At 36.8% G+C, this 18987-nt stretch overlaps 1 protein-coding gene across 1 annotated transcript; it reads right to left on the reverse strand.

Annotated features, from left to right (window-relative positions):
- Positions 1–5281: 5281 nt before the first annotated feature.
- LOC105699957 (putative fatty acyl-CoA reductase CG5065) lies at positions 5282–15571 on the reverse strand. Its single transcript, XM_012425420.2, has 7 exons — positions 15537–15571; positions 14890–15092; positions 10186–10425; positions 8668–8932; positions 7960–8262; positions 6501–6708; positions 5282–6243 (listed from the first exon to the last, which is right to left on the reverse strand). The coding sequence occupies exons 2-7, from the start codon at positions 15079–15081 to the stop codon at positions 5940–5942; spliced, it is 1512 nt and encodes a 503-aa protein (XP_012280843.1). The 5' UTR covers positions 15082–15092; positions 15537–15571; the 3' UTR covers positions 5282–5939.
- Positions 15572–18987: the final 3416 nt, after the last annotated feature.

Consider the following 18987-nt stretch of genomic DNA (forward strand, 5'->3'; position numbering starts at 1 on the left):
TGCCGAACCCTTCCGACCTCCACCGAAACCTGCCGATTTCTTCACCCTTTCGGTTAAGGTGAAGTGAAACACCCTTCAAATCAGTTGATACGAATACAACACTTTTTTTTAAGGACATTAGACCAAACTGTCCGAAACTTTGACACATCACTCCTGATCATCTAAGAATTGTCCTGATACATTCAAAATTTGGATTTTTCAAACAAATTATTTAACTTAGCCCAGACCAGAAACAACATGGCGTCGAGCTCTTATATTTCGATCGATATATAATTATCGAAGGCTCTGATATGAGAAACGAAAGGGTCAGGACAATTTTACGACAATTTAGAACACTCTGGTAATCGATAAACTCGCATTTGAACGGGATAAAGGCAAAAAAAAAATGTTGTATGCGCTTCTATGCTAAAACGATGGGAATACGAGGTCTTAGAGTGAAAATTTAACTGACGTGGAAATCACAGATGGCGCAGGGTGTCCCTCTGCAGTCAATTAGGGCCCCAGAAAGCATGAATCCAGAGGATTTCTGGAGTTTTACTTCGATTTCTTTACAATTATTGTACGAAAACGGCAGGTGGAGTATGTCACTTGGTACAATACCCAATATAATTCGACACAGCTGTCAATGTAAAAACGAACGTCGGCAACGTAGGCATTTAGAAAAATCTTCTTCATCGACGTCGATCAATTTCCTCGACGTGTTTCATTTCACCTTAAGCGGGTGGTCTTCGGAATGCGCGTGCTCCTAACTTCCTCGACCCCCCACCATCTTGGTTACCTTAGAAATTCCACATGACCCACGTTTATGTCACTTGGTTACAGCAGAGTAAACGTAGCTATTCCATTGTTACTTAGAGCAATTTACATTAAAATTTTGTCGTCATAGAAATGGGAGTTGCGAACTGTCTTTGAAGACACTTATGGTACGATGATACATATAAGTTCGCATGTATGGGGCCTGTTTCGAAAATCGAAACGCTATTTCATTTCTACAGTTACTCTATTGAACATAAAAGTTTCACTTCCTCTGCACGTGCCGGCCCCATATTATTTTTTGTTATTTTCTCTATCTTGTTTCATAGTCACGTGTCATACTCCTCATGCTTCATTATTAGTCATCATTTATTACATGCTTTATTAGGATATACGCACTCTAACACTACGATATGTCGTTAATGAGAAGAGCAGTTGATACGATGCTGAATATGAATAAATATATATACAAGATTTTAAAAAAGGTACCAAACATCTACTCTAGGTTATCTATTTAATCAAGCAGATATGAAGATTATAAGTACGACCGAAAAATTGAAAAACCATCTCAGCTGTGTTTCAGAGAAAGGCCACGTACCGCGAAACAATTAAGGATGATATCATACATGGTTTAATAAAAACTCGAGTTGTAAAGCTGCTACTTACTTGATCTCTATATTGCAAGATCTCCGTATCAGACCGAACGTGAAATTTTCTGCAGCTGTTGCCAATTTGTTAATTATGAATTCTTCTGCAATCTCCGAGAAATAATAAACCTGTAAGTGCACGTACATCTGAAGTATCTCCATACATCTGTACCTTCTTCAACGAATCGTTTCAGCAAAACTTGCAGATCTGGAATTTCGCACTCGTGGCATATCTGTCAGTTAAAAGAGACATTGCAAAAAGCACCTTTACGATAAGAAGTGCATTTTATTGAAGAAGAGAGGGAGAGTGAGTGATGGAATTCACTTTCCGCATAAAAGATAAAAAATCAATAAAACCGTCTCGCCTTTCAGCTGCCGATGTGGGATTTTTGTTACCTCAGACTTTCCTGGAACTTAAAGATCAAAAGTTTCCTCGTTACGACGAAAATTAAAATAGCTTTTATATTAATAAGACTGCCTTTCTTTAAATGCTCTTTAAGGAAGCCCAATTCGGCGTTTTGTCGTAATTCAGTTGGAATATATACTTATAGGTCCTGATGTAGTACAGTATTCTGAATTGATGATTTATTTTTCTCTCGAAAAATATTATATGGGAGAGTAGTTTCGATAAAATATTGTTAAATGACACGTAACATTCTTCGACCTCTAAATGACATAAGTACTTTACGTAAAGTTCACGTTCCAAGTGATGCTCTCGGAACGGGCTGTGGTCAAGTAGCTCATACAACTTGTTACATAGCCGGCATTAAGTATAGTTAGTGCATCGAGTAATTCTACGTAATCGTATCGGGATATTATCCAGAAGGTCAATACCATGTACTGAAACTGTTAACAGTACTTGCACCTTAACGCTACACCTGAGATTTTTTTGAAGTAGTTAGAAAAAAAGGTTCTCTACAACAAAAAACTCTAAAGTTTGTCTTTTACTTTCGACTACTGTCACGCAAAATGATTGAAAAGCTTCGACTCGAGCTAATCCAAAGTTTGCGTCAATGTTGTTTGCAGAAGATGACCAAGATTACGTCAAGATTTCTCTTCGAACATAAAATTCTTACACAGTTTCAGTTTGGAGAACTTTTCTCCGAAGTGAGAACGTCAACTCGAAGCCATTCAACTTGTATTTAGCAACACGGTGATGTTCATACGCGAATGTAACAAACTTGAATCCTTGACAACAATCAACAGACCTTTCAATTCCACTTTATAATACTCAATACTTTGTCTCGATCATCTCGTTAATTTTAATCTCTAGTAACAATCATCAAATCTTCAATGTCCCATTCCACGAGACTATTGTAATTTCCTCATGTATATTTAACTCTCCGATAGTAACCGGATTTTTAAATTCCACTTATGTAAAGTGTTTCAGTCAGAAAACCTAATCCTGATTTTTTGAAACGCATGTATAGATGCTGCAGTCCTCCTTGTACTCTCTACAAACAGGATTAATTTACCTTTCGGTTATGACAACTAATATGCAAAATCATTGAAAAGCTTCAACTCTCTCTAATCCAAACAGACTTTGAGTTACGTTGCCGGCGGAGGATGATCGACATTGCGTGAATTCTTTTCTTCGGAAATAGAATCCTTCTGCAGGTTCGGTTTGAAATGACTTTCCTCCGAAGTAAGAACGTCAGAGCGAAGCGGTTCGACCTCTATTTAGTGACGTAAGTTACTTTCGTGCGCGGCAAAGACTCGCGTTAGCCGGTCGACTCGACCAACCAGTGGAGATTTCAACATTTTAGCTCGCCACCAGCCCGATGGTCTCCTCTCGAATGTCCTCAGCACACAAGCCATTTTTCATAGACAAATCCTCCAAATTTCGGACCGATCCATCACCATAACTCTTTGATCAAAATGCCACCGCGGTTGAAATACGACTTATGTAACTTTTTCATTTCGCCGATTAACAGGCTCGAGATACGATGGCCACTTTTTTGCCTGACGAAACGTAATCCATGAGCGTCATTAGGACTCATAATAGAGTTTGGACTCTTTTTTATCACCTGTACATGTGTAGACTCAAAGGACGATTTCGCTGGCTAGCAATTTTAATGTCCACCTTCCCCCCTTCCTTTGACTTTTCAAATCCACGCACTTTTCAGCTGACCTTTTAATTTAGATATTCTTTCTTCTATAGCTTCTCAAGTCGTAAAGTTTGGGCGTAATTCATAACTGTTATTAGAATCTATTACACGGTTTGATTGACTTTTGTCAACACTTTCTCTGCCTCTATATCAAAAGTTTTCAACCTTTTTGAGCTCATGGAACATTTTTTTTATTGTATGGGAAATTTTGGGAATATCAATATTAATGAGGTCGTACAATTAGAAATAAAAATATAGAGAAATACATATACAAATGTGTATACAATATGCGCAAATATTTGCAAAAAATATGTAGAATTCCAGTTAGACGTCCTCCGAGGAACACAGGTTAAGAACCACTGCTCCACATCTACGTTTTTGCTGACTGCAATCTTAGCATTCACCTTCTCCTATTCCGATATTCCTCAAATTTCAGTACGCTTTTTCATTTTTATATTATTATTGCTGTTACTGCGTGCACCGAGCACTACCAGCTTTTGAGCCGTTATACATTATTTTATCGACATATAGACATAATAAATTGTTATTCATTAATGCGGTTGCAATCTTGATATTCACGTTCTCCTATTCCGATATTCCTCAATTTTCAGTACGCTTTTTCATTTTTATTTTATTATTGCTGTTACTGCGTGCACTGTCAGCTTTTGAGCCGATATACATTATTTTATCGATGTATAAACATAATCAATTGTTATTCATTAATGTCACCGAAACTCGTTATTTTGTTCGAGCCCTGTTTTCGGCGGAAATGCGGAAAAAAGCGATCCTCAATGGCACGAAAGTCGTCACACGTCCATGTAAATGTTCACATTCGTTGCGCCATTTCACTTTCTACGAATTAGTCAGATTAAGTCTTTTATCCCGGTCGGCTCGACTAATTCGTTCCCGTCTCCTTATTCCGCGTCTGCCGATCGGGAATTTAGTTTCTCTGCTCATTAGTTCTTCGTCATAATTCCTAAGTACTTGCGCAACTCCTGGCCCGAGTGTTAGAAATCGAACGTGTTCGAACAAATTGCACGTACGAAAAGTTGGCGACTTGAAATTAAGTCGATTCAAGTCCTTGAGCAAATAGATCGCGGTTTTATGAACAATTGCAGAGCTACGTATTGCTAATTTGGAAAGTTATACAGTAATTATCCAGAATTAGAAGGTGCGAGTTGTAAGCAGCCTACCTTCCTGTAATTAATAATCTCAAAAGAGCGAACAATGTCTTCATTTTGATAAATGATTCATGAAAAAGCCTTAATTTCATTATTCTTACGAGAAAAATTAATGCATTCAATTTGCATAAGAGCTAACAAGGTCCTCATCTGAAAAAATGGTTAACAAGAAAGTGCGCCAATTTACTTCGGTAAAGCATTTTCAGGTTAATTACTCTTTCCAAGAAAATTGATGAGTTATTCTTTTGCCCGCAATTTAAGATAGCTCGTAACCACACAAAAGTATCGTTAAATTTAACTGTAATTACTTGCCAGTCATGCATGCAGCTGCCAGGATTTACGTCTTTTCTTTTCGCGCCACGATTATTCTATTAATTTCAATTTTAAAGTCTTCACTGTGGTAAATTAATTACCTACGTTCGTTTTACCCTTCTATGAATCAGGTGATTGCAATAGGAAAGTCGTTAGGTTGCTTAATGGGATATGTATGACCGGAAACAATCACCACGCGGTTCGCCGCTCTAGTAAAATTGTTCCTTTCAGCCATTATTTATGTAGCACAAAGTTTATTTCAAAATTGGCACATCGCTTACATACATACATAATAAGACGGATAACGACGGATGAGTATATGTGAACTTAAAATCCTAGAAAGCGAAAGTGCATTCGGGAGATCCTCAATTTTTGTAAAAAAAAAAAAAAATGTTTACCGAAGCCTTCAGACCAGGAATAAAATATAACCGAATAATTTATTACTCTCGTTTCGTCATATTTCCATTCCTTCATTTTTATTTCACAATTAATGATCCTCGTCGATTCCAGTGCTCTTTCCGAATAAGGAATTATTAGACTCTGTTCGTACAAAGATCTGGTAAAAAAAGAACCTGCCCCAAGTAACACATATATCTTATACGTAATATGCACAGCAAATCTAAAGTGCAAAGTATGGTGGAGATGTCTCAGTCTATAAGTCGCGCTTACAATACGTATTATGTACAATGGAACTACGTTAAAGGTTGAAATATTAGTTACAATAATGTTACGAAGACTGTCGATTGTTAATAGGAGAGCATCTTCTGACGATATCACGCAGGATGTATTGTTCATTAAAATCAGTAAACTCGGATTTTTGCAACATGCTTTGCTGCTAAACCGATCGAGCACATTGCAAAATGATTTGTCGTGAAACTCTGACGATTTCCTTGAGTATTCTATAGATATTCTATTCCACATAACGTGTATTCTATCGTTCACAAATCGTCGATTTCTACTAATGTTTTATTCCTCGATGGGACGGAAGTAAACCGCGAGTAGATCAGCCAAACGATGAATAGTCCGAGGATCAGTTTAACAAATCTATCGGCAATGTACAGATAATTCATGACTCGTCGAGCCTGAGGTAAAGTCGAAGGATCGTCTTTCAGGCAGTATTTTCTGATGCCCAATATGTAATTCATTAGATACTCGTTCCAGCATACGTCTGTACAATCCATGGGAAATGCTTTTCTATCTTCTGGACTAAGCTCATCCTGCAATTTCTTCAAAACGTCGGTCCTGTTACAAAAAAAGAGCGTTAACCTGTATTAATAAACTTTCGATCGGCAGGAAGGTGTCTGAAGTAAAAATTCTGCATTCGTAAAATTTTCAATGATATTTGATAAGAATATCTTAATATTTATTTTTGTCTAAGTTAAATTCCCTTCTATAGAAGTAGCGTGGGTATGCGATGTGCCACTCTTTATAATTTATTCTGAATTAAATTGACCTCTGCGAAGGACAATTTTTATAAGAGGAAGCGTGCAGGCACTCACCTAAAAATCCAGTCTTTCGTAGTATAGTATTTCAGAAGGTCAAGCCCAGCTGAAATTCTTCCTTGTACTCGTACTAGGAATGGTTTATTACCAGTTAACATGATCAATCCGTCCAGGATGTATGCAGGAAGTAAATGGAAGAGAATCGAGTTCACCCAAAAGATGACTTTGGATGAAGTTATGGATCCTCCCGGATACCAGAGTACATCTAGACAATTGCAAGCAAAAGTACATTACAAAACAGAATTAACATTCTTCTACTCATTTTCTTTTAAACATCTTGCAAACAACGTACTGACTATGGATTGATTGTATTCCTTTTCCTTTCCACTATCTACACTTACCTCAAGGTTTATAGTTCAATACAGGTTTACTCAATAATAAAAGTTCACATTTTATAATATATTTAGTACATTTCGGCTGATTCGTGAATTCCAGTATCACTTTGCGTAACTCTATGCTTAACATAAATGTAGAATTGATTTAAAAGGTATATTTCAATGCCAGAAGTAAATTCTTGCAATATTGACTGTAAAAGTGAGTCTCTTTTCCTTGCCATTTCGTTGGTCTTGTTTAATATCCTATTATATAATTTTATAACTAATTTTACTCTTTGATACCGACAAATTTATCTGTATTACTGTATAAATACTACATTATTGTACGAATGTATCGATACTACTGAAAATCGTTATGTAAATCTACAATTATTAAAACAATATAAATTTGTCTGGCGAATAATGTATTAATCTAAGTAGTCAATTCTTGCGATGTCAGCCCTAAACAGACTAACTCCTAAATATTGATTTCTATTTTAACATCGTTGCATGACGTATAAAGTTTCATACGGGGCACGAGAAGATTAGTTTTCTACGCAGCTACGCCAAAAGCCTTGTTTAACGTGGCCGTGAATTGACAATTGCAAACGCGAGGTGAATGATCGAAGAGTCTGCTAAAGAAATACTTTGGTTCGAATGAGAATGATGCGACGTGTTTTGAAAATTAATACTTCATTATCGATTCACATCAATGGTCGACGGGAAGCAGGGTTAAATAACATCAAACCAATCCGATGTAAATATCGACATTGTCTCTCGACTTAATTTTAATCTTGTTGAAATATACACGGAATCTTATAGCAGGATGGTAAACTAATTCGATACAAGAAAAAGTGCTAAAAAGCATTTAATTTCAAGTTCCTGAAATTCTTTTTCATCCAAAACTTTGCTGACTAGATGCTACACTAGATTAATGGTATTAATGAGAATAGATTCGGTTTCTGGTTTTTGACAAACATGAAGCTTTAAACACAAAGACTAAAGAAGAACTAGAGGATTATTCCGTTCTCTCCTTCAAATGTTCTCTATTACCTGCAGAATTGTATGTACATAAATAAATAGTTACCTTCAGTTCCCTAACTTTAACTATATTAAACAATAATATCTCGTTTTTGACGGACCTGAAAACGGATAGTCGTAGACGTGCTTTCTGCCAACCTCGATAGCATATCGCCACAGGATTGGATTCGATCCCGTTTCAGAGATATTCATGAAAATCGGTTCGTCGGGCTGTTCGAGGCCCACTTTCCACGCCAATGAAATGATTCCATTGACAGCGATATCACAGGGAATCAAAGGGAGGTAATCATCACCCCTCATGAGCATCGAACGAATTACGCCCTTCCCAGCTCCGATCATCAGTCCAGTTGGTCCATTCATGTTCTCCACCCACCCCGGAAACGGTTCCTTCCAAGAAGCAGTCACTAAAAAATGACAGCAAATTGAGCGAATAAACAAAAGCAATTATTTCCATCTACCCTCATTTATTTCGTTATCAGTAATCGCCTAAACTTTCGAATTCACTTCCCAAAAGTACCGACTTATTTGATGAAGGTCGCTCGAATAATCGTTAATCACTAATGCTGCGTTATGACGAAACGTTTAATGATCACTAATAGAGGAATTATGTTCATTAATTTCTTTGTCAAGGGATCAGAAGTCTCCTCTATCGTCAGATTTACTTGTGGCATTACTCAAGCCGTCATTTATCTAGCGAATAATAATCGAGCAACGGATTATTTGTATCGATTTTCCTCGCACTAGTTAATTGTTGGAGATTCCATGTTTAAGTCGCTGCTTTGCGCAATCATTTATATTATCGTCATTACCAATGGACGGGCGAGCAACACCTGCAGGCAAACCACTTCTTACGACCAAATCTTCCGATAAGGCTTTGCTGAAGGCATACGTGTTCGGCTGGTCCCCCAAAAGTTTTGGGGTCATTTCCTTCAATCTGTCTTCGGTTTCGTTCTCCACCATAGATATAACACTTTCCGGTGTAACTGCGGTCTGATAGGCTCTTTCCTCTAGAACCTCTTCGCCGCATTGGCAGAACGACGTCGATACGTGAACGAAGGCTTTCAGTCGCTGTATCTGAAAATAGTATTTAGATCCATCAAAATAAAATAGAATTAAAGTTAAGAATTACTTCTCGAAACTATTTCTTTTTTTTTTTTCGAAAAAATTAAGTACTGAGGTATCGCATCTCACGCATCCACGAATTTGACTTTGATTCGTCGAAATTTCAATATAAGTAAATGAATAAAGGCGTTTCAACGTTGAAATAAAATTATCCAACATAGAACGGAAGGACTTCATACGGTAATGTAATTACTCTTGTCGGTCGGAGTTACTTTTGTTGTGGTTTATAAGCCACTTTATTAGATATATCTGAGAGGATTGGCAGTAATTACCGAATGAAAGGAAATTGACTCGAGGAAAATGTAAAAACTTGTGATCCCACCGAATAAGCATAAGGAATCATTTAACGTTTTGTTATTAATTGGTAATGCAATGTATTTAAATGTAAAGGAGTAATAGTTATATAAAAAAGAATTATGTGAGTATGGAAATTTCGAAAGGAAGAGATTAAAGTGACAAAGTGATACCAGATCGTATGAGAGGCACTCATCTAGTGACTTATATACTTGGCTGTAATGTGATTTCAGTGCTTTATGTATCTAAACACATCCAGGAATATAATGTAACATAAAAGAAAAAGGTGAGCTTGTATTCGGCGAAGTTGTTTTACCCGAAACTGTTTTTAGAAAGGGGATCTGAAAGGAGAGGCAGTAATTACCGAACAAAAGGAAATTGAGTTGGAAAAAGTGCATACTGCGGGTGACTGCGTTAAGTAAACGTCACGCTGCACTCGAGGTTGCATTATTCCTCGATCTGATTCCACGGTCCGCAAATCGCCGAACAATGATCGATCATTTGAGTTACACTATCGTGATAAGTATTCCGTTACAAAGGAAAGTCCACTATTACAGACTTTCGAGGGAAATTAATATGTACTTACGTCAAAAGTTCAGTACTGCGAATCGTTGCATGTAACTGAACTAAATCCAAAAGTGACATTCTTGCAAGTAATCTCAGTACGGGTAACAAAGAGAAGTAATACAGGTAATAAATCCTTTACAGCGTAAGTTAGTTGCAAGATATGAAAATCAGCATTGCTCTAGTAAACGTAATACAGTATTTACAAGGGGCGTTTAATTTCTACAAGTTACATTATTTCCATTGTATTACAATTATGAAAATTTCTGTTCAATATATATTCTCCTGCTGAAGTTTTGCTTAAATTTTGTCGCGATATACGAGGAATATAATTATAGTTTAAATACCTGTTTCGCAAATGCCAGGGCATTGGCAGTTCCTTTTGTATTCATCGTGATTGCAGTTTTTAAAGGAAGGTCAAATCTGACGTTTGCTGCCATGTGAAATATCACTGATACCTCCTCGGCGAGAATACTCTTATCAGTCTCGGATAGGCCGAGATCCTTCATCGTGGAGTCTCCGGAAACGACTACGAGTTTTTTCACTTTAAAGGGATGTGTTTGTTGGAGCGATTTGAAGGGCTCTTGCTAAAAAAAATCACAAAACATGTAGGTACGTAAGCATCTGCGAAATATAATACATTTTGTTCTAGTACTCTATCTTATTTGTAGCATTGAAAACTTCCCTAAATGTGATAAATTCAAATAAATGTAAAAATCTCCAAGAATTAGCAGAAATTAATTACTGAAATTTATGCGCATTGTCAACGTCGGCATCAACATCGCCATCGGTATATTAAGTAATAATATTGTCGAAAACATTAAAAACATTAAATTAATTCGTTAATCAAGTCATATTAGTAGGGTATATTTGCGCTTGTTTGCATGACTACCTAACATTTCTTATCATTTACATATTATTTTACATGCGTCAGCTTATATCTATTAGAATTAAACATTATATGTTTAATATGTACTGCTGGGTATAAAACATTTTTTCGAAACGTCCTTAATGTTTCTCCGAATAGTATGTAAATAGAAGTCTCCTCGTTCTTAGTGAAAGCTTTATATTTCCTTGACATTTCGTAAAAATCCGGGTCTATCAATTTTGGCCTTGATCTAATTTTTTTTTTGCAAGAAGGCCGCTTTTAATATATCTCGTAATTGCTGTATTAATAATAATCTTGCAATCATGATGGATTTAAGAACTCGTTTTTACGAAATATCTCTAATCCCGATGAAACGTTGCACGTATCTGAATCCACATATTTTATCCTTGAAACATCTCTTTATTGCATCAAACACATGCTAAAATGCAGCCTTGACCTTCTCAAACTCCGAATAAGAAATACATAAAGCATATCACAATATAAGAATTGCATGGAAATTTCTGCACGTTTAAAGTAATACATTATTAAAATCTACGCAAATTACAGCACAGTGATGCATGCATTGGGAATAAAATCTGACAAAGGCGACATTGAAACTAGCCATTCATTTCATTCTGACAGATTTCCAAGTTTCAACCACTGAATCATTAACAATAAGGACAAACATATAACCTATCATTTTTCTAGCACGTTTAAGAGAATATAAAAGTGAATTCTTCTCAATGAAGATATCCAAACAGGTGAACAACTACTATCGACAATTAATAACATACAATGGCACATTGGACAATAAATTCTGATAAAAGATTGCTTCGGAAATAAAGAGAATTGTGAAATAGGTTAAAGCCTCACTCGAATGGCGTACGTGCACTTTGCGGCCAAAAGAAAGTGAAAACGTCCGTGATGAATCAGACCGTACGGTATTATCGCCTCAGGTTTTTTATTATAAGAAAATGATCTTGCGGTATGCCTGATTGTGAAGTAAAATTACAATATGCATACACGAAAGGACTCTGCTTGGCTTTCTCACGGCATTGTCTGGTCTTTTCGAGGACATGTAACTTAAGGTGAAGTGAAACACGTCGAGGAACTTGATCGACGTCGATAAGGAAGATTTTTCTAAATGCCTACGTTGCTGACGTTCGTTTTTATATTGAAAGCTGTGTCGAATTATATTGGATATTATACCAAATGGCATACTCCACTTGTCGTTTTCGTACAATAAATATCAAGAAATCGAAGTAAAACGCCAGAAATCCTCTGAATTCATGTTTTCTAGGACCCTAATTGACTGCAGAGGGACCCCCTGCGCCATCTGTGATTTCCAGGTGAATTAAATTTTCACTCCGAGACCTCGTAATCCCATCGTTTTAGCATAGAAGCGCATACGACACTTTTTTTGCCTTTATCCCGTTCAAATGCGAGTTTATCGATTACCAGAGTGTTCTAAATTGTCGTAAAATTGTCCTGATCCTTTCGATTCTCATATCGGAGCCTTCGATAATTGCATATTGATCGAAATATGAGAGCTCGACGCCATTTTGTTTCTGGTCCGGGCTAAATTAAAAAATTTGTTCAAAAATCCAAATTTTGAATGTATCAGGACAATTCTTAGATGATCTGATGTGTCAAAGTTTCGGACAGTTTGGTCTAATACCCTTAAAAAAAGTGTTGTATTCGAATCGACTGATTTGAAGGGGATTTCACTTCACCTTAACGAGGGCGTACAACACTTGTACTTAAGGTAGGCATGTATCGGGAAATTAATGATTATTACTTAGAACCCACGTAAATAAAGAATGCCATGCTTAGACGAAGTCGAGCGCAGCATCTTCACTTGAACATAGGTACATACTTATCAAGTAATCATCTAACTCTCATTGCGGTCAGGGCAATGCTACTCCGATACACCGCATAGTCGGTAGTTGCACTATGCAGTTGTATGCGTATGACGTTAAACTATGAATGCATACATGTGCCTGCATGGCGCAATGCAAAGAATTTGCGCGTCTTTACAAACGATATCTAATTAGTTTCCTCTATATACTAAACTAATATTAAATGCACAGTCGCATTGAAACGGTGATTTATTGACGTAAATCTCCATTTTATGAGCGAGTCGTGCAGTTCGTTGCTTCTTGGTGTACGCAACATGGCGTAACACCTTCAAAGAGTAGATTACGGTATAATTATAAAATTAATAGGGATGTACTTGGAATGTGTCGTATATCAATTGTTTGCGCAGTTCATCCGAACCTGGCGAATCCAATCACGCGAATCCAATTACCCGAATGGAAAATCGAATTTCGGATTAAGAGAAGCCAGAATTGTCTTCTAACAATTACTAGGAAATGTGCGATTACGGGGGCGATTACATACATTATTATAGGAATGGTCATTTTAGAATGAATCCTTGGAATATCTCCACTACTGTATCTTGCTTTTTATTTAGAATATCATTATGTATTGGTAATGTAATTACAACTTAGAAAAAGTGAAACAGCGTTTTGTATAATTATATGTAAAGTATGCGATCTGATTTCGTCTGAAATATGGAATACTTGGGAATATCACAATAATGTAATGTTCAATTTATTATTAAACACTTGTTGAGGTAATAAGCGTGATAAATAATGTTTACAATTTATATTTAATGCTTTAGATTATCCCTATGAATACGTAAACTTGTCTACAGAAGTCTACGGGAAAGGAGTGCTAAATATAAGAGAGGTAAAAAGTAACTGACGTCAAAAATAAAAATAACAAAGGCGCGAGACTCTTCCAACAATGGACAATGGAAGATTTTGTAGAAGCGATCTTATTTTTGTTTTCTTTTATGAACAGATTTCAAGGTGAGACGATGCGTGCAGAGAAACACTCTTAGTTATGAATTTAAATATGCAGAATTTATGGAATGCAATATCATCATGATATTACGGAGTAAAAAAACTTTCTCACGTCGGGAGCCTTGGAAGGTAATATTACATTACTTGGAGTATGACGAATAATTACTCTTCAAAATGTCCATAGACAAAGAATTGCGCAAATTTATATTTTCAATGCCAGGCTTACGAACTGGAAAAACACGAGGATTTCGATGATTTTTTTTTCAATTGATATCGACTTATGACGTAGGTTTCGCAATTTACTCAATGGATACATTCATTCATTTAAGTTTCTCCGTGTTGTGACTTGCATAAATTAACGAACAAATTACGACATTTTCAGTTACTCAGCTAATTTCCATGAAACGACACGCCTCAGCCAAGGATGTAGAAGCATGGTTAAGTTAGGTATTAACAATTAGCATAACAAATATTTAGGAATATAAATATTACTCTATTCATTCTGACAGTAATTATTCCAATGGGTAATTTATTTATAGAAAAGATCGTTCTATACATATAATATCAGATAAAATATCAAACGATTATCACTTTTCATACAAAAGTTATGTAAAATATATGCAGGATGTTCCCAATTTAAATGGCACAAATTTTAAAAGGCCAATTGATAAACTAAGAGAACACGTACAGAGATTTGCTCGTTTTTGCTCTCGTTTTGAGAAAGTTAAAAAACTACCAATACAAGATGTTCCCATTTTTCGCTTACCTAATGCAGAAATTATGCAAAATGTCGACGTTTTGCATTAATGCAAGCATTGCACTTAGCAGTGACAGGGTGTGTTGCAAATATTCTGATTTTACGTACTTCAATACTGGTTAAAATGTTAAGCTGCACTCTTCTACTTGGACCATGCATTAACTCTCGTCTTGCATTAGATAATCGAAAAATGACACCTTTTGGTTTTATAATTATATTATAATTCTGCTGGAAGGATGCAAAAGTGAACAAATCCATATAGAAATTATTTCTTAGTTTGTTCTCAGTCTCTCATATGCTTTCAAAGTTTTAACGTGTAAATAGGAAACACCTCGTATATTCCTTTGCCTTCTTAGGCGACAAAGTTGAAAACCAACATGTATTCATTAATATAACAACAATGTACATATTTCCTCAAAGGGTGAAGTAACAGGTTAAGGTAAAATGGATTGAAATCGGTTATGCGAGCAATATGTGAGAAACAGTATTCTCTATGCGTTTAGAAAATTACTTGTCATAACAAAAAGTCAACAAAGTTAAATAGTTTTACTTTCTTTACCTGAAGTAACGTCTGCAATCTCGCCTGAGGGAGGACGCCTTTCTTTTCCCTGACTAGCATGAAAATTTTTCCAATCTCTGGACACTCATTGAGAAGCTTAATGACCAAAACTTTGCCCATAAAGCCGGTGGCTCCAGTGATGAAGACATCCTTGCCCTTAAACCATTCAGCTATCACTGGCTTTGATTCCATTTTCAAGATACCTATGAGAATATATTATTCATAAACTTCTAAAATAATATGCGCAAATTTCACAATTAATAAACTATCTCTCTGACCAGGGTATAAGCGCATTAAGGTGGGATGAAAGTGGCTTCTGAGAGATCAATCATTATGATACATTTCTCATAACTAGGTGCACCAAATCGTTTAAAATTTGACCATGTAAATGTGGAGACCCTAAGGAAAGTGCTGACATCCATGAAATTTAATTATTATTAAAACATAACAAATGTTTATAAACAAATTTACAAATATGAAATGTCGTGGGTATTAGGCCCTTCCTTGGGGCCTTCGCATTCACGAAATAACATTTCAAATGATTCGGTGCACCCAGTTTGGAGAAAAGTTTCGAATGAGTTAAACGAGACCCCTCGAACGCCACTTCCAAATCACCTTAAAAGAGATCAAATATTTCAACTACTAACATTAACAAAATCGCTGTACTTGACGGAAACTCACTCTATCGAATCGATTAACTTAAACTGAAGAATCTTACCCAACTTTCCAGGTGTAAGAGAGGCCTTGAAAAATTGAAAAGCTCCTGTTTTCTGCGTCACCGACTGTAGGCTTTGTCGTAAATACCCCCAGGCAGTCTCTACATGCGAATAATGTATTTGGCGGGAAATTCTTCGGAATTCTTTGCCTCGTCAAGGAAGAACCGGAAATACACTCAAACAACCTTTACACGCGAATAATTTATTTAGCAGGAAATTCTGCGGAGTTCTTTGCCTCGTCGAGGAAGAACCGGAAATACACTCAAGCAGTCTTTACACGCGAATAATGTATTTGGCCGGAAATTCTGCCGAGTTTCTTGGCGTCTCGACGATGCAGTCGCGGGTTTAGCACTGAAGAAGGCCGAAGCCGGTTCACAAAGAGTCGAAGAATCGGGAAAAATGGTCGTAAGGAGCTACGGGGTAGAGTCACATGCACTATGGAGATATACAGAGGAACCTGGTATTTATCCATACGAAGGCTCGATTGGAACTAACCGATCCTCCGCCGAAGTGGGATCAACGATGTCTAGTCGACTTTCTTGGTTTCGGTCTTTGTGGATTGTTCATCGACACAGTCACTGACGGTCGTTCGAGGTCGCTCGGCCACACTCTGTAGGTTATGACATTGAGCCACGACTGTTAAATTGATTTCGACAGGCGGTACAAAGTACACTGGAACATGGGCTCGAAGTTTCCCTTATCGCCGGATTGTCCTGAGGATCTGAAAACATGTTATGGATATGCACTCAGCGAGGCGGTTGAAAGCAGGAACAACCACTTGACATTATCTGCCTCGTTACTTATCGTATCCCAAAATGTATAAAATGAGTGAATCCACTGCGTGATGATTTTTCACGTTGAAACTTGGGATGTCGACACTTGATATATGCCTTTTTATCAAACTTCATCTTCAGGGCATTGACGTAGGAATGATGTCTTTGTCTCGGTGCGCAAGCGACATGAAAATCCGTAACCCGTGTATGCTCGAAGTGTTCACAGCTAAAACGTGATAGAAGATTAAACAATGTATTGTTTTAAGGGGGAAGAACAATCCTGTTCAAATTAATAGTCAAATGTGATTATTTCAACTGTTCGACCTTTCACGCCACGTTATTCTACGTGCAATGTTAAAGTTCTGGTTCTGTCCAAAGGATCGAACCCCCGTTATCTTTTTAACTTACCTTAAAATAATGTTTAGAATAAAACTGAGAATGATTTTCTACGTTGTCCAATTTTTTAAAACACTTGATAAGGATATTGGAGTTGTGGAGTCGTTAACGAGTTTTTTCAAGAAGATCCACGTTTTTATATTACAAATGTTTTCGTTCCATGTATCGAACTGAGCACGCGCAATCTCTTGATGCGATTTTAGAATGATTATGATTAAATTTCATTGAACGAATTTCCAGTGGTTGGATTTAGACGAATACGTCTACTTTCGGAGGGGAATAGGTCGATTCATTGTCAGCCCCAGTTCGAACTTTTCCAAGCATTCAGAGCAAGACATTAATTCCTGTGCTTTACTAAACATATATTCCATTAGTGGCAATACAAGGTTTTCCTCTAAGCACAAAAGTTTTATGACTTCGAGATATTTAAATAATATCTGAAACCCGTTCAAGCGCCTTTCAATGAGATATTAACGTTACTTTTTAAAAAGAAATCAATTTCCCTTCCACTACAAATGTTACGAAGAGAGTTTAGACGAATCGAAAAACCTTAGTTAAGCGATTTGCCAATTAATTATAATTTGTCAAATATTGCGGCTAAAATTTAAATGGTGCAATTTTTTGATCGGCTCAAAGTTGGTTTTTCGACGCGCAACGTATATTGTTCTTGTTCTTCAAGCCCCGATATTTCACGGATTGTTTATCAAAAACATATTTAATATATTCCATTGAATTCTTCTGAACATCCTGTATAATTTTTCTAGAAGTAGAATATCGATTTCTGTGGCAAATAAGTAAAGGGTTCCGCCCGTACCACCTTCAAAGTGGTAAAAAGAATGTTTACACGGGAAAGAGTTTTTCATGTCGCGGAAAGTGGAGAAAATATTTCAGGTGGACAGAATTCACGATCCACCCGGTATACCTACTGCTAGTAAGATTTTGCTAGCCTTGCCTGTACTATTAGTATCCTCAGCATCTGCACGGTGATCCAAGAACTGTATTCTCATGATGCCCAGAGACTGCTATATCGCCAATTTCCATTGTATCTCGATATTCATTGGCCACTATGGGGGCTCGGCCCAATGGAATGAAGAGTACACGAGAAAGAAGCGTACCGAGTGACGGTAAGAAGGGGCCGTGGAAGTAACGTCCCTCTCCCTTTTATATCCTTTTTCAAAAACCCTTTCCTCGTGCTCGGAACAAACTACCACAAGGCCTTGATGCTTTTTTGTCAACACTTTCCTCATGGCCATCTTGGAAGACAGGTATTCGAACCTTTGCGGAAAGTCCGCATGCGTGTATAATTACTGGAGTTACTTTCGTTCTGGACCACAAATGCGATTTACTTATGATAAAAATACCCCGAGCGGAAAAATCACTTCGCATAAATAATAGAAATTCTTGCGAGAAAATGATTTTTACTAGAGTAGGTTGATAGTAGAAAACTGATACAAACATGAAACGATGATCAATGTCCTTGAGCTTGGTTCATCGAGCTTTTGTTATTCATTATGATTTTTCGTATATAAGACGAAAAATGAGGTTTATTTATTGTAAGATTGCGTAATGGTAAAATAAGATGGTGTGTATTAATTATTAATGATATTCTCGGCTAGATGAGAGCACTGCGGTATGAAGTCTGTCTATCTGGGTACGTATGGACTTACAAAATGTCCGCATAAATGTATTATTGCTATAGGTTTTCGTGCTCGGCAATAAGTGCGATTTACTTATTATGGTAAACAATATTGCGTATATTAATGACTCTTGATATTCCCGGTGTATGAAATGTACAGTGTAATTTTACGCCTCAGGAATGCTTCCTTTCGCCGTCCCTGAATAAAGAAGCATTGAAATCCCCTTGTGCTACAGGGCGTTCGGAATGGCAAACCGGTTGCAGAACAATCGCGCTACAACTCGAATTTCTTGCCAGCTCCTTTTTGAGTAATTGTGCTGACTAATGGACCGACGTTTTACCTTTAGTACAGTTTTATCTTTTGTATTATTTATCTTGCACACTCGGAACGTCTCTATAAGGAGTTAGTAATGAAAAACTGGAAATACAAGAATACCTTAATTAATAGTTATTCTTAACTGATAATAATTGGTGATAATGAACAATGAAATAAGGAGGAAAAAGTAGACGTAATAAAATATATTTATTGAGGCAGAGACAATATCTCCGGTTATGTGTTAATTAAATCATTAACGAG

This window comes from Orussus abietinus, unplaced genomic scaffold (assembly GCF_000612105.2).
Source record: "Orussus abietinus isolate OABI.00-Male unplaced genomic scaffold, Oabi_2.0 scaffold61, whole genome shotgun sequence".
Taxonomy (NCBI): Eukaryota; Metazoa; Arthropoda; class Insecta; order Hymenoptera; family Orussidae; genus Orussus; species Orussus abietinus.

What these genes read in the sequence shown, in the direction of transcription:
- LOC105699957 (XM_012425420.2), bottom strand. Translation starts at nt 15,081, where the DNA reads ATGGAATCAAAGCCAGTGATAGCTGAATGGTTTAAGGGCAAGGATGTC. An exon ending in GATTGCAGACGTTACTTCAG is followed by an intron (nt 10,426 to 14,889) that starts GTAAAGAAAGTA and finishes GATTTTTTTTAG; the next exon opens with CAAGAGCCCTTCAAATCGCT. An exon ending in CTACGACTATCCGTTTTCAG is followed by an intron (nt 6,709 to 7,959) that starts GTCCGTCAAAAA and finishes GCAATTGTCTAG; the next exon opens with ATGTACTCTGGTATCCGGGA.